The sequence below is a fragment of the Misgurnus anguillicaudatus genome, chromosome 9 (assembly GCF_027580225.2).
Source record: "Misgurnus anguillicaudatus chromosome 9, ASM2758022v2, whole genome shotgun sequence".
In the NCBI taxonomy this organism is placed as follows: domain Eukaryota; kingdom Metazoa; phylum Chordata; class Actinopteri; order Cypriniformes; family Cobitidae; genus Misgurnus; species Misgurnus anguillicaudatus.
The window spans coordinates 21217978-21241468 of NC_073345.2; the positions used below are offsets into that span (position 1 = coordinate 21217978).

General features: G+C 36.3%; 2 protein-coding genes and 2 pseudogenes across 2 annotated transcripts; 1 reads left to right on the forward strand and 3 right to left on the reverse strand.

Annotated features, from left to right (window-relative positions):
* Positions 1-4885: 4885 nt before the first annotated feature.
* On the reverse strand, positions 4886-5908 carry LOC129423300 (olfactory receptor 52E8-like). Its single transcript, XM_055179549.2, has one exon. The coding sequence runs from the start codon at positions 5798-5800 to the stop codon at positions 4886-4888; it is 915 nt and encodes a 304-aa protein (XP_055035524.2). The 5' UTR covers positions 5801-5908.
* Positions 5909-8068: 2160 nt separating this feature from the next.
* Positions 8069-10795, forward strand: LOC141366006 (uncharacterized; annotated as a pseudogene).
* A 6095-nt stretch (positions 10796-16890) lies between these two features.
* On the reverse strand, positions 16891-17889 carry LOC141366007 (olfactory receptor 52E8-like; annotated as a pseudogene).
* A 3327-nt stretch (positions 17890-21216) lies between these two features.
* LOC129424539 (olfactory receptor 5K1-like) lies at positions 21217-22422 on the reverse strand. Its single transcript, XM_055181244.2, has one exon. The coding sequence runs from the start codon at positions 22270-22272 to the stop codon at positions 21349-21351; it is 924 nt and encodes a 307-aa protein (XP_055037219.2). The 5' UTR covers positions 22273-22422; the 3' UTR covers positions 21217-21348.
* Between the last annotated feature and the right edge of the window lie 1069 nt (positions 22423-23491).

The window sequence follows — 23491 nt, forward strand, 5'->3', positions numbered from 1 at the left end:
GCATCTCAATCGGGTTAAGGTCAGGACTCTGATTGGGCCACTCCAGAAGGCGTATTTTCTTCTGTTGAAGCCATTCTGTTGTTGAAAGCAAAGCAGCCCCAAACCATGATGCCCCCTCCACCATATTTCACAGTTGGGATGAGGTTTTGATGTTGGTGTGCTGTGCCTTTTGTTCTCCACACATAGCGTTGTGTGTTCTTTCCAAACAACTCAATTTTGGTTTCATCTGTCCACAGAATGTTTTGCCAGTAGTGCTGTGGAACATCCAGGTGCTCAAACGTGCTGCAATGTTTTTTTTGGACAGCAGTGGCTTCCTCCGTGGTGTCCTCCCACGAAGTCCATTCTTGTTTAATGTTTTCCTTATTGTAGATTTGTCAACAAAAAATGTTAGCATGTGCCAGAGATTTCTGTAAGTCTTTAGCTGAAAATTAGCATTTTTTTTATCAGGCTCTAAATGTATGTTCACAGTTTAGTGGCAATAAAATACCTTTCTGAATAAACAAATTGGTATTTCTGAATGGCCTGAGGCTGGGATTAAGCAAAAGCAAAAGCATTTGATCTTTCACTAAAAATGTATTAGTTCACTAATAGTACGTCATTGTTATTGCAAGATGGTGCCGGTGTGGAGTTTGGCAAGCCATCGCCTGTTGTCTGTGTTCTCTTTATTGAGTATATTTGTCTTGTTTGTGTCTACATCTGCACAAAAAGTAAGCTCAAACAAGTGAGCTCGGTTCTTCGTAATTTACTATGGTCAGTAGGAACTTTTTCTGATTCAAATCACGGAGGGTAAAAGACCTATGATCCCCCATTCCTCTCTATGTTGCCATCTGAAATATGTCGCATACTGGACTGTGAGAGTCATCGGAGGAGGAAACGCTATAGAAGACGGGGAACATGCCACACTGTGTTAATACGCGTGAGGAGGTATCGCAAAGGCAAATCATTTCTTAAATCTTATCGCTAAGAACACTTATAGTCCAAAAATATTATTTAATACCATTATTACACTGAAAAAAATGATTCATTGAATTTAATCAATTTTTTTAAGGTAAGTGGTTGCAATCCATTTATTGAAGCTACATTTAAACAAAAAAGATTAGTAACGTAAAATAAAATATAAAACTTTTGTTTAAATGTAGCTTAAATGAATTGATTGCAACCACTTACCTTAAAAGATTGATTAAATTCAATGAATCATTTTTTTCAGTGTACCGTCTGAAATTCGATGTCAAATTTATATCTGGATCCATCTCCTGTGGCTTGCAATAACTTTCTAAAGTTTTTTACGGACAAGATCAATGAAATTAGATCATGCATTGTCCCCTCCTCTCTAGACATCCCTCAGTCCACCTCCAATTCTACACAATTTTCTGAATTTACTCCAGTGTCTCAGAGTTACCTGGTGCAAATTATTCATAAAACGAAGCCCACATCTTGTTTGTTGGATGTCATTCCTACTCGTCCCTGATTAGAGACACTTGACACTATTGGTCCTAATTTTCTCTCAATAATTTATAGTAGTCTAACCAATGGAATAGTCCCATCCTATTTTAAGCATGCAAATCTTGATCAAACAATCTTAAATAATTACCGTCCAATTTCTAAATTGCTGTTTTTTTATTAAAAGTTTTGGAGAAGGTTGTAATTAATCATCTTTCTTCTTTCCTACAGGAAAATGGTAATTCTAATAAATATCAGTCTGGTTTCAGACTTCAACACAGTACAGAATCTGCATTGTTAAAGTTTTAAATGATTTATTGTTGATTGTTGACTCTGGCAAGTGTGCTGTTCTATTGGACCTTAGTGCAGCATTGGACACTCTTGATCATGGCATTCTTATAAAATGCCTACAGCTTATTGGAATCCAAGGACATTTTTTAGATTGGTTTGTTTCCTATTTAAAGGATCAAACCTTCTCAGCAGAGACTGGCAAATATTCATCATCATGCACACCAGTTTTGTATGGGGTTCCACAGGGCTCAATCTTGGTTCCTGTTTTATTTTCTTTATACATGCTTCCTCTGAATGCTATATTTAAGAAGCCTTGTGTCTCATACCACTGTTACGCAGATGATACTCAGTGTTATGTTCCCTTGCATCCAACGGATATTTTTAGTTTACAGTGTTTGTTTGATTGTCTGAGAGATGTTAAAGAGTAGATGTCTACCAACTTCCTTCAGTTAAATGAGTCTAAGACTGAAGTTTTAATCTGTGGCTCATCTGCTTCTACAGAGTTTGTGGCCAGTAACTGGGACATTTATGAGATAATCTTTATTCACATGCTAGAAACGTAGGTGTTACTTTCGACTTTGCTTTAACTTTCGATAAACAGGTTAATGTTTAGAAGTTGCTTTCATCAGTTAAAGAATATTGCAAAGATAAAGTCATTCTTAACATCAAGAGACATGTAAACTGTAATACATGCTTTTATTTCATCCAGATTTGACTATTGTAATGTATTATACTTGGGTGTTTCACAGTCTCTTTTGTCACGTCTTCAAAATGCTGCCACTCAATTGTTCACTGGAACGAGGAAGAGGGAACATCTCACCAGTTTTGATCTCTCTCTCCACTGGCTACCAGTCAAATATCGTATCCATTTTTAAACATTGCTGTTCGTGTATAAAGGCGTCCACAGTCTGGCTCCATCTTATATCTCTGATCTCCTACTGTTCCAGTATAATGACTCTAGGAATCTTTATTCGTCTAACAGTCTTCTGTTCAAAGGACACGGATGAAATCGAAAGGCAATCGTGCCTTTTCCGTCGCTGCTCTGCATTTATGGAGCACGCTGCCACTCTATATAAGATCTACACAAACCTACACTGATTTTAAGTATCTTCTCAAAACGTACTTATTCACTGTTGCTTATGGTCATAAGTAAGCACAGTGGCATAAATGTTTACATTTTGTACAGCACTTTGGCCTGTTTACTGAAAACTCTTTACTGAAAATATTTTTCCATTGAGGGCAGTAGTATTTAAAATCATCACATGCAGGCATTAAACTAAACACTTATTTTCATTATTTCTGGCAAACAGCAGGATGCATTTCCAGGACTGACTGACTGTACTGATCAGTTTGTGACTGATTTATGAATGTTATCTCGCTACTTGGTCGCACCTTGTACATATATGATAAATATGTTGTACTTAAAGACAAATGTGTGGAACTTACATTTGAGTATCTACATGGTAATTAGAGGATATCATTACTGTACTTACCAGTGATACATACTTATGATAAAATAAAGTGCTCAATTTTACACAGTTATTACCTAGGACCTACAATCTAAGTTATTGCATAGTATACATATGCCACTGTGAGTTATATTAACTAGTCAGACCATAAAATAAGATGCATTGGTCGGTTTAAAGAGTACAATAAAGGACAAAGATACTGAGTACAAAATGGCACATTGGTAATGTTTGTTATTAGTTATATTATAAGTACCTGCCATTAAATACACAGGCCTGTAAGTACTATACACTTACCATGTACATACAATTTGTAAATACAGTGGTGTTTGTTATTAGTTATTATAAACGTACACTATAAGTACCTGTCATAAATCCGAACTTGCTGTAAGTACGAAATACTTATATTGTACATTTATTTGTAAGTTGTAATAGTTTCTTCTTAGTTACAGTATACCTACAGTATAAGTATGTATCTGGTATTTCCCAGTACTTACACAATAACTACCAAGTACGTACCACTGTAAGTACAGTAATGATACCCTTAATTACCCTGTAGATATGCAAATGTAAGTACCACACATTTCTCTGTAAGTACAACATATTTACCATATATGTACAAGGTAAGTACACATACTGTAAAATAAAGTGCTACCCGCTACTTTACCAATAAAATCACTTCACTGCCACGTTTAGATCATGGAGGCAATGTAGCAAGACTATTAAACAATATGTGACCCTGTCTGTTAAAACTCAAGTCAGTTTTTGTGATTTACTCTTTTTACATAAAATCATTCTACATAATTTAAAGAACATTTGTAGGAATATAACATTGATATATTTAATATTTACTGAGTAAGGTCTAATGTCAAAGATTATAATCAATGTGAAATCAATGAGTTAAATCAAGCTTAGATGTTCCTAATCTCAAAATTAGATTACATGACTTGATTTCACAGACAAGGGGTCACATATATCAATTAATTGTCTTCCTCAAACAAACAGAGTATGAAGGTAACACATACAGAGCAAGTGCATGTTTGCCAAACTAGTGTTAACCTATTATTTGTATAATACAATACAGAAAAGACTTTCCTTATCCCAATAATATTGCTTAATAATGTTAAAATAAAGTTTCTTTGAATAATTTTTTAAAAATAAAACCATTATTGCCTTTAAAATTATAATTGTTACATTTCAGGCCCTACGTTATTGTTAGTTATTAAATACACCACATATTCACAACTGAAGAGAAAATGTTCATGTGTATGAGGTGAGAGAGTATGGTCATACTAGATCATGTGGAAATCATGGAAATCTGAGTGAATTTATTCTCAAGATCATCATGATGAAAAGTGATCTGTGAAAGTGTAACAAGCACTAAAGGAAAAACCGGGATGAACTCAACTGCAGGAGTTTCATTTAACAGATGACTAGAGAAGCACAGATGTTGCTGCATATAATAGTTTCATTTGAAAGAAACAGCAAAAATGTGAAATTCCGACAGTACCTTAGCATTTTTCACTTAAATAATTATACAACGTGATCATTAAATGTATATAATAATCATTAAAGAATTTCTTTTTAAAGTTGCATGTAAAATCCACACAAACATCTGAATAGTCTCGATGCTCGAATCTGTTTATAAAATCAAACTATCACAGCAACCGTTTTAGTAAAAAATTGTCTTAATATAGCGAGGGCAAAACTCTTTCACGCACGGCCTTAATATTTAATCCATAGATTAGAGGATTAACAACAGGAGGAACTATAATCAGTTCTAAAGCCAAAAAATGACGTAAACTCTCTGGAATATCATTAGCACCGTATCTGCTATACATGACATCAAAAAGATAAGCAAAGGTGAAATTTATCAGTGATATTATATGTGGTAAACAGGTTTGCCAGAATTTTTTTCTGTTTTCTAAAGATGCTTTACATGCAGCAATGAGTTTAATGTATGACACTATGACAACAACTACAAAAGGAAAAAATGTTACAATAATTACATATCCAAAAACATTATTAACAAAAGGTGATGCACAAGATAGTTTTACAATTGACCAGTTGTCACAATATAATTTGTCAATGTGATATTTGCAAAATGTTCTCAAATTTGCTAAAAGGCATGCCGGAACTGTGTAGCAGTTTGGTACAATCCAGGAAAACACAATTAATTTCAAACAGGTACTTTTAGTTAATTTTGAATGATAGTCTAAAGGTCTGCATATAGCTACATATCTATCATATGACATGACTGTTAATATTGTAACCTCAGATATTAACGAGGTGTAAATGACAAAGCTTTGCAAAGCACACATGTGAGAGTAAATGGCATATGAATCCAAAATCAAATTATACAAAAACATAGGGTAGAATCCTGAAGCTCCATATATTGCATTCACACATAGATTACACATGAATATGTACATTGGTTCATGAAGAGATTTCTCCATGACAATGACAGAAACAAGTCGAAAATTTAAAGACAGTATAAGCAAATAAAGGAAAAGAAAACAAGTAAAGTATATGTGCCTAAATGATTTTGATTCTTTGGGCACCATAAGAGTCAGCATCACAGGATAAGAAGAGTTATCCATCATGGTATGAATGGTCTTTAAAGTAACATGAAATAAAATTTAAGCTCTCTACAACATATAAACAGCTTTTCAATAAGCTTCAGTTGCCATCGTTGATCAAATAAACTTGTCACAGTCATAGATGTATCAGTTATTGTTCGTCAGAGTCAGAAAAAGGCAAATGAACTAATCCACAGATCTGGAGCTGGACGTGTCTGGAATTGAAATTGGCCAGGTTTTGCATGGTTTTATATGAAGGCTTTCCTCAGTTGGGAATTTTCGCCCATTATTTCTAGGGATTGATTTTCTGCTCACAAACAAATTATTTAAGAACCTTCTTTTGTGAGAGTAATAAAATGTATATACAGGATAGTTGGCCCAAAAATGAAAATTCTGTCACCATTTACTCACTCTCATGTTGTTCTAAACCTCTTAAAGGGACACTTCACCCATTTGCATTAAGCTTTGTATAGTTAGAACCCCAGTCATGTTTTTGAATGGTCATGCATAATTTCCTCAGTTGCCGCTGAGACAGGAGAAATACAGATTTCAGTGTTGTACTTCCTTCTTTCAATGATGTAAAAATCATCATTTTGCATCATTGAAAGAAGGAAGTGTTATATCTTTGTTGAGGGAGTAAGACTTCAAACACCCCCTTTCTCGGTCAAATAGGCACCAAATTCTAAATTTATGTTACATTTCGACTACAAATATGACGCACTTTAAATAAAGATTAATGTTTCTACGGGTGAAATGCTCCTTTAAAGATGGTTTGCACACAGTTGATGGTACTCACAGACATTCAAAGTATTGTTTTTCCTACAATGGAAGTGAGTAGGTACAGTACCGTTTTGACGTCATATTTATACTGGGTTTTGACGTCAACCAGACATCAGTCATATGTTGAGTTTTCACCTCAGTTATCCTAAAATCAACCCATGAATGGTAAATTATAGTTATATGTACATATTTCATTTGCATATAAAGTAATTGAGTCCTGAAAAATACATACTTCCAGCATGTATCAAAGTTTACAACAATTCTCAAGGTCTGACACCAGAGGCGATTCTAGGGTTAGAGCTTTAGGGGTGCTGAGCACCCAATGAGCTCCGCTGCCACCACCCGCTCTTTTTTCCTACAGAAACCAATAATATGTATATTGTAAAATAGCTTTCATTTTAACATTGGTTCAACTAACTCCAAAATAAAGATTTTTTGGAGACCTTTCAGGCATGAAAATGGGTCAGGGGTGAAAAAGATGAGAAGAATATTACCCCTAGGGTCCGGGAGCATGCTCCCCCTTAGAATTTTTTTTAAAATTACATATTTTAAAGCATCAATCTGGTGAGTTTTCAGATGCATTTTTTGCCAACCTTTTTATTTCTAATTAATGGTGAGCTAGCACATTTTTGCCATTAATGCCATATTAAAGTCTCAGGACAAAAGGTGGGCTACACCAGCAGTGTGGGTATGGCTTTATGTGAATACAGTGTATCGTTTGCCTTTGTCAAAATGACAAATCTCCTAATTTATAACTTTTATGCCTACAACATATGGTAGGTTTATTAATAGTTTGTTAATTTGCAGCTTTTCTTTTAACAGTCCTTTAATTGAACCATTACCTTTACTATATGTCTAAAACAAAACACTTTTGACTCCTGCACTAAGGGTTAAAGACGTTATCACCTTCATATTAGTCTACATGTGACAAACTAAAAAAATATTTATTGTCTAGTTTGATAGTCAGACAGTTAGTGATTTCACACATAACTTACCGGTAGCCTACTGGTGGTATACAGTGATATGTAGTTTGTTTTCACTCTGTTCCAAACGCCATGTTTTCATGACGACTGACCAGAAAAGACGCCCGTGATGTCATGTTTACATGACTCCCGATTGTTAAAATAAGTCTCAAATTAACGATAAATCATACAATAAACTTTAACAACGGAGACACACGTATGCAACTACCCACTGAGATGCACTACATGCGTCTTGCGGAAGAACATTGTAACCGGCGCTACTTCTCTCCGTTTAAGTCTATGGACGAGTCACCCAGGTACTGTTCTACTCCGCAGCGCGCGGGTACCCGCCGGAATAAAATAATCCGAAAATAAACGCTTATTATACGTGTACCATGGTGATTCATTATAAGACAAAAACACGACTTGAAAGATTGATTCGTGATGTACTCGCTCATTATAAACATAACGTAAACATTTTGTAAGATTTGAACAAAAAAGTTGCATCACAACACTATCTGATTCTCACTCTGCGTGTGTTTCACGCTGAATGACGGACGGGCTAAGCGATGCAGGTACAGAGAAGTAGAAGAGGATGACACCATTTGCTAAGCTGGGAGGTTTTCATTTTCTACCTTATTATATATTTTAAACCACAAACTACGGAGTATGTTTTGGACATTATTTAACCTGGTCAAAGACGAACGAACATTTTAGAATAATAAAATTTCTTGCCCCAAGTTTTAGGGGTGCTGAGCTTCTTTTTAGGGGTGCTGAAGCACCCCTAAAAAGGGGCTAGCCTCGCCCATGACACAATGTAAATATCATAACACCTTTCATTTATTTAAAAGTTTCAAAATTGTATTTAACTATTGTTTGAAACATCCATAATAATGTATATAACAATGTATATAAGTAGGGGAGAGCGGGGTATGTTGTCACACTTTTCACACTGTCTAACATTTACTGAGCACCATACATCAAAATGGTATAAATCTCATACCAAATGAAAGAAGGAAGTCTTGGGCACATATGTTGTATTCATAACATCTTTATATCTTATCTCATTACAGAGTTGTAGACTGTTGAATAGTGACTGTGCACTTGTGACAATTTGCCCCATCGGAGGGTAAGTTGTCACACTAGGGCGGGTAAGTTGTCACACTAGATTATGTAAAAATAAGAACACAACTACTTAATTGTGAATATTGATTTTAATTTTTAAACTCAAACCAAACTGGAAATATAAACATCCGTGCCTGGAGAATCTGGAAAAACAATTATTTCAATCCAAATAATGCACATTTCAATTAAGTGGCAAGACCACTTTACTTTGAACTTTGGTTCAAATGTTCTATGGCTTTCACATAAAACCAGATAACTGAATGGAACGCTGCAGATAACTTGCTTAACTTAACATGTTTAACCTCTGAACAAAACAGATGCCCTGTATGACTAATAGGACTCATCTCCAGAATCACAATTCTGACACACATAAATTGCCTGGCCTGAGGTGCAAGCATCATGGGCCCAATTGTTGCATTTTACACATTTTACCCAGGTCTCCTTTGGACGACTCTTTGAAAATGGCTCTACACAGACGAGGCAGAAGCACTCTTCATCATCTGATGATGACTCTTGCATGATTTTTCTTCTTTTAGCTGCCTTGTTTTTCATAGGTCCAGATTTCTGCTTCCCTTCCTTTTGAAACAGCTTTTTGCTAGATTGAGGCTTATTCTTTTCTATATCATGTTTTCTGAGCATGTTCGATGTGTTTGTTTGTACAGGGGCAAGTTGTCAGATGTGACGACTTGCCCCAAAGTCATTGAGACAACTTGCCCCATACTTACTTGTGTGCTAATGTTGTCTAAATCTCAAGTTTAGCTCATCATATCACTTTAGCTAAAGTATCAAAAGACACTTTACGGTCTCCTCTATTTTGTGCAAAATAATCATTTTAAACATTCACACCTAACAAAGTTGTATTGCATAAAATGTAAAGTGATTTTTTTTTACTTTTTAAGCAGAAAAATAAGAAAATTGTGCTAACCTCAGATTACAGTGATCTTGACCACATGTGAACAGGAAGTTCACTATAGAAGAAGAAGTCACATAAAGTGGCTATTTGATTTTTGAGATAGAGCCTCTAGTGTTGGAGTTATTAACAGTGTGACAACTTACCCGTGTGACAACTTACCCCGCTCTCCCCTATGTCAAAATCCAATGTTGGACTGACGTCAAAAACCAATGTTGGACTGATTTCCAAACCCAACTTGGGTTGACATCAAACCTGGCTCCAGATGTCCACAAGCGACCAAGGCGTGCAGCGAGCGAGCACCCTACGTGATGCAGCTTCACGGACCACGTTCGGGTGAACGGAGACGCCATCGCCCAGCATGAAAGCAGTAAGACCCCGCTTGTTATTGTAACATATAATACTTGCCACATGTATAGTTTAGCTTCTGCCGTTAGCATAGAGGGGTTTACATGCACTAAGTGTATTGACGTAGTAAGGCTGCCTGAGAAGATTCCTGAACTAGAATCACACATCCGAACGCTAGTTGAGGATAGTAAGACCGCTAATGTTAATATTACAAATACTGTATCGAGCAAGCATGGTGTTAAGCAAATTACTAATGGCTCGGTTTCGACATCAGAGTTAAGGCGGCGGACTAACTGGGTGACTGTCAGGCAGCATAGTCATATACGGCGCCCATCTAAGACTCCTACAGTAATTTCTAACAGATTCAATCCCCTAAGCAGTACACCAGCTGAAACGTTTGTTAAAAGTGCCCTGGTTATTGGAGATTCTATACTCAAGAATGTTAACATTGAGGGACCAGCCACCATAGTCGACTGTATAACGGGAGTCAGAACGTCTGACGTTAGATCCAAACTTAAAGTGCTGGCTAATGCTAAGCGTAAGTTTTCTAAGATTGTTATTCACGCATGCACGAATGACACCAGGCTCCGCCAGTCGGAGATCACCAAAGATACTATTAAAGAGGTGTGTGAAATTACAAAAACAATGTCAGACAATGTAATATGCTCTGGTCCCCTCCCCGCCTACCGGGGGGATGAACACACAGTAGATTAGTATAATTTCACGGCTGGATCAAAGTGGTGCCCTCAGCATAATGTAGGGTTTGTAGACAATTGGATGCATTTCTGGCGGAGACCATTCCTCCTAACCCGAGATGGCCATCATTCGTCCTCTGAAGGAAGTGCTATACTCACTAGAAATCTGATCAATAGTCTTAATTCTGACATAGTCTGACTATCCATGGCCCAGGTCAGGAAACAGATGGATCGGCTTAACCCTCAGTCTGTTAGCTGCCTTGATATGTCAAGATCACTTATATCCCAGCACTTAGAGTCTATCTTAACAGAGTATCAATACATTTCAAACCTGGCTTAAACCAGACTATTACATTAGTTTAAACAGATACACCCCACAAGACTACTATTATAAACACGAACCTCGACTAAAGGGAAGAGGGGGTGGTGTAGCTACAATATACAACAAAATATTTAAAGTAAATCATAAATCCGAACTAAAATTAAATTCGTTTGAAATAATGTTGTTAAATATGGAAATAGCTGATCGTAACAACAAACAGCTTTCTTTTGCTTTAGCTACAATCTATAGACCTCTGGGCCACCATGCAGATTTGCTTAAACAAATACCAGATTTCCAGTCTGAGCTTGTAATCACTGTAGATAAAGCTCTTATCGTTGGTGACTTTAATATCCACGTTGATAACCCAAAAGATTCATTAGGATTAGCGTTTATGGATGTTCTAAATTCTCTCGATATTAGACAAAACTTGCCCGTAAACACACATTAGACTTAATTCTGTCACTCTCGCTCAATATTAATGACATCGAAATATCACCTCAGAGCGATGCAGTTTCTGACCATTGCCTTGTCTCATACACAGTACTTCTAGATAGGATCACTCGATCCACAACATGCTACCAACTAGCCAGAACAATAATTTCCACCACTAAAGACAGCTTTATTAGCACTCTTCCAGACCTGTCCCAAATGAAACATGTAGCAGATAACCATGACGATCTAGATATTGTAATAGAAAACCTAACCTATATCTGTTCTAACACATTGGATGCCGTTGCTCCCATTCGAAAAAAGAGAATCAAAGAAATACCGCCAGCTCCATGGTATGACCATCATACCACAGCCCTTAAAAAGGCAGCTAGAAATATGGAAAAAAAATATAGAAGGACAAAGTTAGAGGTATGGCGTGCAGCATGGAAAGAGAGTGTTAAACACTACAGACAGGCTATAAAAACCGCCAGATCTACCTATCTTAGCAAGCTTATAAATGAGAATCATAATAACCTTCGTTTCCTCTGTAGCACAGTTGCGAAACTGACTAGAAACAAAGAAGAAACATAAACCAATAGTAAACTCCAACACAATAGTAATGATTTTATGAACTTCTTTACTAACAACTTATGGCTATTAGGGAAAACATCGTAGCTACGCAAGCAGCCACCACTCTACCCATTAGTTAATTTAACACTAGATTACCATACGAACATCAGATTCATTTAAAGCTACTACAATAGATGAGCTCTCTAAATTAGTAACATCATCCAAATCATCGTCCTGTATATTAGACCCCATTCCCACAAAATTATTTAAAGAGGTATTCCCTGTAGTTTCAGCCCCGGTACTAAATATCTTTAACTCATCGCTAGAATTAGGATACGTTCCTAAAGCTTTCAAACTAGCAGCTGATTAAAAAAACCACACCTTGATCAGGGAGAGCATAATAACTTTAGACCAATCTCTAATCTCCCTTTTCTTTCTAAAATATTAGAAAAAGTAGTGGCAAGCCAGCTACGCACATTCTTAACAAATAATAGTACATATGAAAAGTTCCAATCAGGATTCAGGCCCCGCCATAGCACAGAGACAGCGCTGCTTAGAGTTACAAATGACCTCCTTTTAACATCCGATCATGGTGAAATCTCAATCCTTATATTTTTAGACCTTAGTGCAGCCTTTGACACAATCTTACTCAATAGACTAGAAAACTATGTTGGTATCAGTGGTCAGGCATTAGCCTAATTTAGGTCTTATCTAACCAATCGCTATCACTTTGTTTATGTAAAGGAGGAAGAGTCATATCAATCCCTGGTTAATACGGTGTACCGCAGGGATCAGTTTTAGGTCCTATCCTGTTCTCGTTATATATGTTGCCTCTAGGAGACATTATCAGGAAACATAAGTTTTCACTGCTATGCGGATGATACCCAGCTTTACATCTCCTCACATCCCAGCGAAACACACCCGTTTTCTAAGCTAACAGACTGCATCAGCAATGTTAGTGACTGAATGGCACATAACTTTCTTAAGCTTAACTCCAATAAGACAGAGATACTTATTATTGAATCGAATCGCTACAAACATTATATGTCAGATTACAAGTTGCACATAGATGGCTGCACTGTGGTGCCGTCTTCCTCGGTTGGGAACTTGGGTGTGATGTTCGACAGCAACTTATCCTTCGATAGTCATAATGCCAACGTCTGCCGCACAGCATTCTTCCAACTTAGAAATATCTTAAAAATATGCCATATGCTGTCTGCATCAGATGCAGAGAAGCTTATCCACGCTTTATGACCTCTAGAATAGACAATTGAAACTCGTTACTCGGGGGATGCCATGCAAATCAGGTAAACAAGCATCAGCTGGTTCAAAACGTTTCTGCAAGGGTGCTTACTCGATCTAAGAAGTATGACCACATAAGCCCAATTCTGGCATCTTTACACTGGCTACCAGTTAAATATTGCATACAATTTAATATATCACTAATCACCTACAAAGCCTTAAATGGTCTAGCACCCTAATATCTTAGAGAATTACTATCAGAATACAATCCATCACGAACACTATGGTCGCAAAATTCTGGTCACTTGATTAGATCCTTTTCCTACTTAGCCCCTAAGCTTTGGAATGTCCGAGAATCAGACACAGTTGATAACTTTAAATCTAGACATAAAACTTTTCTCTTCAACAAAGCATTCAAATAATTTGTCTAGTTAAGGTACTTAACTCGCAATAGTTATTTTTTACGGAACAAAGCACTCACTGTCATAACATAGACCAACCTAATAAATAAATAAATAAAAACCTTATCAACATTAACACTTCAAAATGAATTGCGGTAAATAGTTTGCCACCGTTTGCCACTGAACCTGCATTAGTGAGGCCTCCGGCCTTAGTCAAACGGGTTGGCACGTATGGTCTTGTGGACTTGTGAATAGTATACCATACAGACCCGTTTACCACTGAACCTGCATTAACGACGACAGTGGGGCTTCTGGCCTTAGTCAAACAGGTCGGCATGTTTCATTTTCTTTTAAAGATCGGATGGGGACCCATAGTTACCATAGATACATTCGCATTGGGCCCCCAATTGGCTAATTCCTCAACTGTGGGTAACATACTTATGTCGCAATAGTTAGCCTGTCTGGAACCAAGCTGATTTAAACCACATCACTGTGTGACACTTGTATTACATGTGAATGGCCCCTACGCTAATAGGATTTTGTTTCTCTCTCCCTGTCTCGTCCTCGACCCCGAGGACAATAAGACAAACAGACCCAGTTCCGGTAAATGTCAGAGTCGGCACACCTCTGATCTACTGGCCGTCCTTCAATGTGATGCCCAGCTGATCCATGACCAACGACCACCGGCAGAACCTGCTTAATCTCCGCTTAATCTCCTTATCTGTTTACATGTGTATATATATATCTCCCAAGGGTTTTTCCCTCCTAGGACTTTTTTATTTCCCCGGCTAAAAAGTTTGGGGGTTTTTTCTCCTAGGGGGTTTTTCAACCCGGGGAGGTAGCCTTCTCTGGCTTAATTTAGCACCCTCCTCTATATGTTACATTAGTAATATGCTCGTTTATAATGTTGATTCATAGCTGCAGCAAATTTAACTGCTTATGCTATTGTGTATTATGTTGTGCTATCTGTCAATTTTCTGTGCTTTTCACTGCTTCTATTAATGTAAAGCTGCTTTGAAACAATTACCAATTTTGAAAAACGCTATATAAATAAAATTTTATTGAACTGAATATGGCCAGTAAAAAATAAGAACCAATAATCAGATTAGAAGACTGCATAGTCTTCACTGTGCAAGTTAAATATAGTTAATTCTAATTAAAATTACAACGATTCTTCAATCATCTAGTAACGTATGTGTTTTATTTCTCAATTGTTCACATTCACTTAAGACATATTATAATCGTCAGTATAAGTATTATTACAGGTGTTGTTCACAATTGCCATGGACCATCGAGCAGTTCTCAGCGTTTCTGGTAGCCTCTTGTGGAACGGCTGAAATTCCACAAGGGGGCGTATTTGTTCCTCAGACCGAATATATTCATTATAATCGTGAATGAAAAGTAAGATTCGAACAAATGTCTGTTAGTGAACTAATTGTATACACTATTTATATCGTAATTCGGTCAGAAATGTCAAGATTGTGAGATGAACAAATCGTTTTGGATTAAAAGGCTTGGATATTCCATTTCCTTGGACTTTTGGGGATTTATGAACAATTTGTTTTGGACAATTTCACCGAAGCAGACAAAGAGAAGATTTCGAAGGTAAGTAAATATCCTAAATTGCCCGGTTCAGGTAACTAACAACTAGATTACAGTTTTATAACTGCTAAAAATCATCTTAAGCTTTGTTTGTGCACTAAATGGAATCCCGAAAGTCTAAGCTTTCCAACGACGTGCCGCATGACCGTATATTTTTGAAGATTTAGGGGTTGTGCACACCAAAACTTTTAAACGCCGAATCCCAGCTGTTTTTCAGCTGAGTGCCAGCTTTCTTCAGCTAAGCACTTTGGTAGCTCTGATACATCAGCTGTGAGACGGTTGGTTGCTGTGATACTTGTCCCGCTCCACCTCCACTGTAATTGGACGGCCGCGTGAGAACTGACATTGACGAGCGGAGCTTTTCTTCCAAAGTTGAACATTTCTCAACTCTCGGCGCTCACCGTTAGCTGCTTGCTTATTTGAAAAACGCTGAGCTTCCATTGAAAACAATTGAAAACATGCGCCGGCCGCGGGCGTAAAAGCCTTGGTGTGCACGTACCCTTAATGCTTCAAAGTTAAAATGACGTAATGCAGCCTCACGAGCAAGGGAGCGGGTGTGCCGTGTACGGCACAGTGTTCCTTATCAGGTTAAATAACAAGGTCTCTACATGCGTAGTAGTTGCTTCTGACTGAGCATGTCCTGTAATTCAAGTACTAATGCTGTATTGTGGACTCACATGGGCACCAGGCGGCCGCTTGTATCACATGGAAGTCAGGCCAGCCTGATCTCAAGAGAATTCATATATATTTTACGAGTTGGCTAATTTGTATGAATTTTTACAAAATTAATAGTGCAAAAACTTACTATTATCGTCACAAGGGTCAAGGCCAGTCATACAAAAATTTACAATTGTGGTCGTACGAATGAATACAACTTAGCCATGACCAAAAATACGTATGAATTGCCATACGTTGGTCAGGCTGGCCCTGTATTCAGCATTGTACTGTATGTACCGGTTTACAGATGTAGAGCAAGTGCATGTTTGCCAAACTAAAGTACAATACAATACAATACAACAAACACTTACTTTATACCAATAATATTGTTTAATAATGTTAAAATAAAGTTTCTTTGAATAAAAGTTTTAAATAAAACCATTATTGTCTGAAAGTATTTAAGTATATCAGGCCCTAAGTTACTTATCATTAAATTATATACACCACATATTCACAACTGAAGACTATGAAAATGTTCATGTGTATGAGGTGAGAGACACTAGATAATGTGGAAATCATGGAAATCTGAGTGAATTTATTCTACAGATCATCATGATGGTAAGTGATCTGTGAAAGTGTAACAAGCACTAAAGAAAGACAGAGGATGAACTCAACAGCAGGAATTTAATTTAACAATTAGAGAAGCACAGATGTTGCTGCATATAATAGCTTCATTTGAAAAAAAAACAGCAAACATGTGAGATTCCCACATTTTTCACTTTAATAATCATACAACATGGTAATTAAACGTATATAATAATCATTAAAGAATTTATTTTTAAAGTTGCATGTAAAATCCACTTAAAAACCTGAAAAGTCTTGATGCTTCTTATATGCACATTTTTTTTAAATATGTTAATGTAAAATGCTGCAACAAGTTTTAAAATAAACACAGTCTACACAAGATATGTCAACACTGAGTAACTGCTGCCATTATATTGTTTATGTTATTTATTGTGACAGTTTGCATCATATAAGACCAAATATATGTGTGTGAAAAACAGACTTTTTTCATAATCTGTTTATAAAATCAAACTTCAACAGCAACCTTTTACATGTATTTATATATATATATATATATATTTCAGTATTTTTTTCTCAATATAATGAGGGCAAAACTCTTTCACGCACTGCCTTAATGTTTAATCCATAGATTAGAGGATTAACAACAGGAGGAACTATAATCAGTTCTAAAGCCAAAAAATGCCGTAAACTCTCTGGAATATCATTAGCACCGTATCTACTAAACATGAAATCAAAAAGAACAGCAAAGGTGAAATTGATCAATGATATTATATGTGGTAAGCAGGTTTGCCAGAATTTTCTTCTATTTTCTAAAGATATTTTACATGCAGCAATGAGTTTAATGTATGACACTATGACAACAACTACAAAAGGAAAAAATGTGACAATAACAAAATATCCAAAAAGATTATTAACAAAAGGTGATGCACAAGATAGTTTTACAACTGACCAGTTGTCACAATATAATTTGTCAATGTGATATTTGCAAAATGTCCTCAAATTTGATAAAAGCCATGCCGGAACTGCATAGCAGTGTGGTATAATCCAGGAAAACACAATTAATTTCAAGCAGATGCTTTTAGTTAATTTTGAATGATAGTCTAAAGGTCTGCATATAGCTACATATCTATCATATGACATGACTGTTAATATTGTAACCTCAGATATTAAAGAGCTGTATATGACATAACTTTGCAGAGCACACATGTAAGAGGAAATGACATATGAATCCAAAATCAAATTATACAAAAACATAGGGTAGAATCCTGAAGCTCCATAGATTGCATTCACACATAGATTACACAAGAATTTGTACATTGGTTCATGAAGGGATTTCTCCATGACAATGACAGAAACAAGTCGAATATTTAAAGACAGTATGACCAAATAAAGGAAAAGAAAACAAGTAAAGTATATGTGCCTATATGATTTTGAGTCTTTGGGCACCATAAGAGTCAGCATCACAGGATAAGAAGAGTTATCCATCATGGTATGAATGGTTAAGTCACATGAAATAAAATTTAAGCTTTCTAACAGCTTTTCAAATGCAATTGTTGATTAAAAAAATAAACTTGTCACAGTCATACTGGCCTCCAAAAGTGCAGTAACTACTGTATGCAAACACTGAAACCGAGAAAAATTCCCTTAAAGTTTTTACACCAGCCAGTCAAACATGTTACTGCAATTTTGGCACACACGTTTCTCTCAAATGGGACAAAATTAAACCAGGAGACTTTGTCACAAGACACCTCAGATCTCATACAGCCCATTTCAATCCTTAACTCAATTTTGACCAAATGCATAGTTACTGCACTTTGCCTTTGTAGGGCAACATAGATGTATCAGTTATTGTTCATCACAGTCAGAAAAAGGCAAATGAACTAATCCACAGATCTGGAGCTGGACGTGTCTGGAATTGAAATTGGCAAGGCTTTGCATGGTTTTATATGAAGGGTTTTGTCAGTTGGGAATTCTCCCCAGATTAATTTTTTGTTCACAATGTGTAAATGTTGGACAAAACACATCGCTAGGTTAAAATGTACCTTACCCTGTTGTTTTAACCTAGTTATTGTTATTATACCCCATGGTTGCATAACAACAACCCAACATTGGGTCATTTTTAACTCAGCATGTGTTCTGTCTAATATTTACCATTTATGGGTATAAAGAAACTCATAAAAGTTTAAGACAACATAAGGGGGGAGTAAATTAATACAGATTTTTTGTTTTTGGGGACTATCCCTTTAAAGTCCTACTTGACACATTGTTTAACAGGACTAACAGTGTGTTCATATACAGTACACAAACACACAATTATCATTCATGTAGCTTGCAATTTCAGACCCTTTCTCACATCATCAGACACATCAGTTTTTAAAAAGTTACCTTATATTAAATTGCATTAGGACACTTTACTACAATAGCTGTCAATAGCACTTTCTCAATACAAAGTTGTCGCTTTGGAAAAAAGTGTCTGCCAATTATACAAATGTGACCATTAATTTAAAAATTTTACTTTTTGTCTACAAATCCTTAAATAATCAAGCACCTTTTTATCTGTGTGAACTCCTTCACCCGTATAGCCCATCCCGTACAGTGAGATCTCAGGAGATCAGAATCTTTTTCTGGTCCCCAGATCAAGGTTAATAAATAGAGGGGACAGAGCCTTTGCCATTGCTGGCCCTAAATTATGGAACAGCTTGCCGGTCCACATCAGAATCGCTCTATCCTTAACCATTTTTAAAACCTTGTTAAAATCCTTTTCTCTCTGGCTTTTAATACTGTATGATGCTTATCGACTCTCTTTTTAATTATCATTTTACCTTCTTTTAATCTTTTAACTTTATCACTACACTCTCAGAAATGATGTGTTAATTTTAACACATTGTTTGTCATTTCGTGTAGATTGTGAGCTTAAATAAATGAAATGGACAACACAAGATGTGTTAAACCAACACAAAGTGTGTTATTCCAAAAATAACACAGATATGTGTTAAGTTAAGGACAACACACAATGTGTTGTCCTTAACTAGACACAAGATGTGTTAATTTAACACATTCATTTTAAGAGTGTACTATTATTATTATTATTATTTTATGTATTTTATCTTCTCTCTTTTTAATATTATTCTTATTTTTTATTTGATTTTTTATGCATTTCTGTACAGCACTTTGGGTCAGCCTACATGTGCGCTGTTTTAAATGTGCTATATAAATCAATAAACTTGAAACTTACATAAAATCATCCTACATAATGTAAATAAAATCTGTGGGAATATAACATTGATATATTGACTGAGTAAGGTCATGTCAAAGATTGAAATTAATTTGAAATCAATGAGTGAATCTCCTAATCTCAGAATTAGATTGGATTTATAGTCACATTTAAGTAGCCCAAAAGAGGTGCCGGTACTCTTATTTTTTTGCTGACTCGACTCTTTTATTGAAGGGGTTTTATAATCAGCAGTCAACAGACGACCTTGTAAAAAATAAAAAATCCTTTTATAAGTTTGTGGATTTGCTTGAGCTAGAAATAGCTACTGAACATAAATAAAATGTGCAAAAGAATTTTGAAAAAAAATACCCTTAGAAAGAACTACTGTAGAAAGAGCTATTGAACATGAATAAAATGTGCAAAAGGTAGATATGTGAGTAAAATTTTCAACATGGTAAATGCTACAACTAGTTGTTCAGATGGAAAAAGCTTGAAAAAAACTTTTTGAAAAACCATTTGAAACTCAAAAGTCATCAGTTTATTTTGTCCCATTGTTTTCCATTTTGCGGGTGGTAAAACTACTGTTCAAATTTATTGAAATTTCGTTCACTTGTAGTTTAGCAATTAAACTAAATGTATATTAACATTTAAAAATGTTTTTACTCTGCACATCGAGGAAATCCGAAGATGGGAACCAAACTGACAGCCGCTGAGATTGTCACGCAAGTTACCTACAAAAGGCTATTGGATAAAGCTTGCGTCTGACCTTGTTCTTTTACCACTTAGAGTCTAAAACAAGGAGGGCACATTAGTGTTCATTGTATTTTCATTTTAACCGAGCAGCTATAGTTGTACGTTTCACACACAAACACACACCTCTCCAGAACACGTTGACACTGACTGACAGCAGCAAAAGCGATGCATGCGCTTTTAACTTGTAAACGGAAGGGTGTATGGGTAATGTAGTCTCCGCTCTCGGTGGGACGAATTGGGAAGCTTACATTGTGAAGGGTGGTCTGAAAAGCGGCAACGCAGCCAAAGGATTAAATTAAACCTCTGATTTTTAAACAGATGTGCAAATGAGCGTTCCGGTACGCTAAAAGCACGTTCTGGGCTCAGGGAGAGGTGGTGGTATGCTCAAGAGCTACATTTGGAAGTGGTGGTACTGAGTACCGGCGCGTTCCGGCCCACTTAAAGCACTGGTCACATATATCAATTAATCTAATGTTGAGCACACAGGCTTTTGTCTTCCTCAAACAGAGTGATGTTTGACAGCACTGTTAAAAAATATTCTGATGATATTAGCCCATGAGAGGTTTAATTATAGTTCTTTGTACATATTTCACAAGCATAGGGCAAAGTAATTGAGCACTGAAAATACACACTTCCAAAATGGTTATCATGGATTGACAGATGGATCATAACATCCTTAATTTATTTAAAGGTTTTACATATTTATTTAACTATTGGTAGAAACATCAATAATAATCTATAAAATAATGTAAATAAATAAATGTTTTACGTAACATGTCTAGATTACTTGTGCTAAAATATCCTATCCTTTTCCTCCTAATGTAAAATGCTGTAGGTTTTGCACAAGCATACACACATTAAACACATAAATAGCATTTACTGGACATCATTGACAATGAAATGTGTTAAAAAAAATTAATGTTATAGTTTTATGGAATACAGTACAGCAAACACGTTAAAACTTCTTTATCCTGATATTATTTAGTAATTTTATAAAATGGTTTTAAAAGTCTTTTACGAATCTCTTTAAGTTTTAAACCATAGACAATAGGATTTAAAATAGGTGGCACTATAGTGATCTCTAAAGCCAAGAAATGACGCAGATCCTCTGGGAAATCGCTTGAGCCATACTTGGTGTACATTAGATCAAAAGACACTGCAAAAGACAAACTTATCAATGCAAATATATGAGGTACACAGGTCTGCCAAAACTTCCTTCTGCACTCTAATGATGATTTACATGCAATCACAAGTTTAATATATGAAACTATAATGAAAACAAAAAGGCCAAACATAAATACAGTAACCAGAGATCCATATATGTTATTGGTGACAGTTGATTCACATGAGAGCTTTACCATTGACCAGTTGTCACAATACAGTTTATCAATATGATATTTGCATAATGACAACCTATTTGATAATGAAATATTAATAGCCACTGTAATTAATGGTACAGACCAACAGAAGACAAATAAGAGGACACAAGAAGACTTGTTCAGCTTTGAATGATAGTCTAAAGGTCTGCATATAGCCACATGTCTGTCATAAGCCATCACTGCTAATGTACAATATTCACATTCAACTGAACTGTAAGTCACAAAAGCTTGTAAGGCACACATGTAAGAAGGGATCACATATGAATCCGATATTAAATTGTGTAGAAATTTAGGATAGAATCCTGTAGCTCCATATATACCATTTAAACACAAATTGCATAGAAAAATATACATTGGTTCATGAAGGGCTCTCTCCATAACAATAACAGCAGTGAGCCAAATGTTCAGAAACAATATCAGGACATAGAGAATGAAAAAGCATGTGAAATATAAATGCCTGTATGATTTTAAGTTTCTTGGATCCATCAGGGTGTAAATCACGAAGTAGGTTTGGTTATCCATTTTTTGTATGTTAATCCAGGATTTAAATCACAGACAATTTAAAACAATAACTGTGTCTTAAGCAATTGATAGCTTTACGCCAGCTTAGAGATATTGCATAAAAAATGAGACAGGCTTAATAAGCATAACAAGCGCTAACACAAATCAACCCTTTCCATTACCATGCAAGGTTTGTTATTAAATGCAGGCTCTTAAGCACTGCCATGCTTATAAATGTTTTTTTTCAGGGTAAAGTCCCTGTGAAGCTCTTGCAAATAAACCCCATGGACTGTTATGCGAACATTGTCAGGAGATTTACTTTTTATTTAACTTTCTGCCTTTTGCACTTTTGCCTTTTTCTGAATGTATACAGAAGATACAATGAATAGTCTAATCTAAGGACATAAATTCAAACGTCTCATAGTATATTTTATTTTTTATTACATTTCATTCCATTTTTTTAAATAGGAAAAGTAAAACTGAAAATTATAATTTCTTGTCCAGAAGTGTCCTGGCCAAAACTGGTAACAACAGAATCACAAAACAACACATAGCCTATGCATATACTGAAAAATATAACAATTCTCTAAATAAGCAGGTAGAGCCCATTGCTATAATGGCAATTCTGCAGGTCCACCAGGCCAGGGCATTAAAAGATCTGCACAAGGGTATGTCCTACCCAGAGATTATGCAGGAACTTCGCACAGGAACTTCGCACCGCCACTGACATTGCCCTTCGTGCAGATAAGAGATACCAAGAAGGTTCGCTTTCTCGATTAACACATCTTGCAAGCAGGGCTGTTTGGAGATACCATGGAGGATTTCGCTCTTCAATTCTCCGCATTGAAAAAGCAGACAAAGACCATCAAACACATCTTGCACCAGTGTGACCTGGCTGCTTTTCGGCCATCTCGGTGCTGTTCGGTGTCTGCCTCCAAGCAGTCTAAGCCCTCTGCAGTGCCGGCCACCTCCAGCAAGAAGAAACATGGCCGACCACTGAGAAGATCTACCCGCAGGCAGATGGGTCATCATGTGACTGTGAGTGTACCCTCCTAAGGTTCCAAGTGGCCCTGATGGTCCCAGCCCAGGGAGGAAAGCACGACCATCGGGCCTGGCTCGTTGGACTATTACATCATCCCCGGGCCCTTGCAAGATGGGCAAAACTTCTCTTCTTTTTCAAGCACTGAACAACTCTTGGACACCCGACAGTTAACGGCTTTGTCTCTCTATTCCGACAACA

Excerpts from the sequence above, each read along its gene's own strand:
- LOC129424539 (XM_055181244.2), bottom strand. The coding sequence starts at position 22,272 with ATGGATAACCAAACCTACTTCGTGATTTACACCCTGATGGATCCAAGA.
- LOC129423300 (XM_055179549.2), bottom strand. The coding sequence starts at position 5,800 with ATGATGGATAACTCTTCTTATCCTGTGATGCTGACTCTTATGGTGCCC.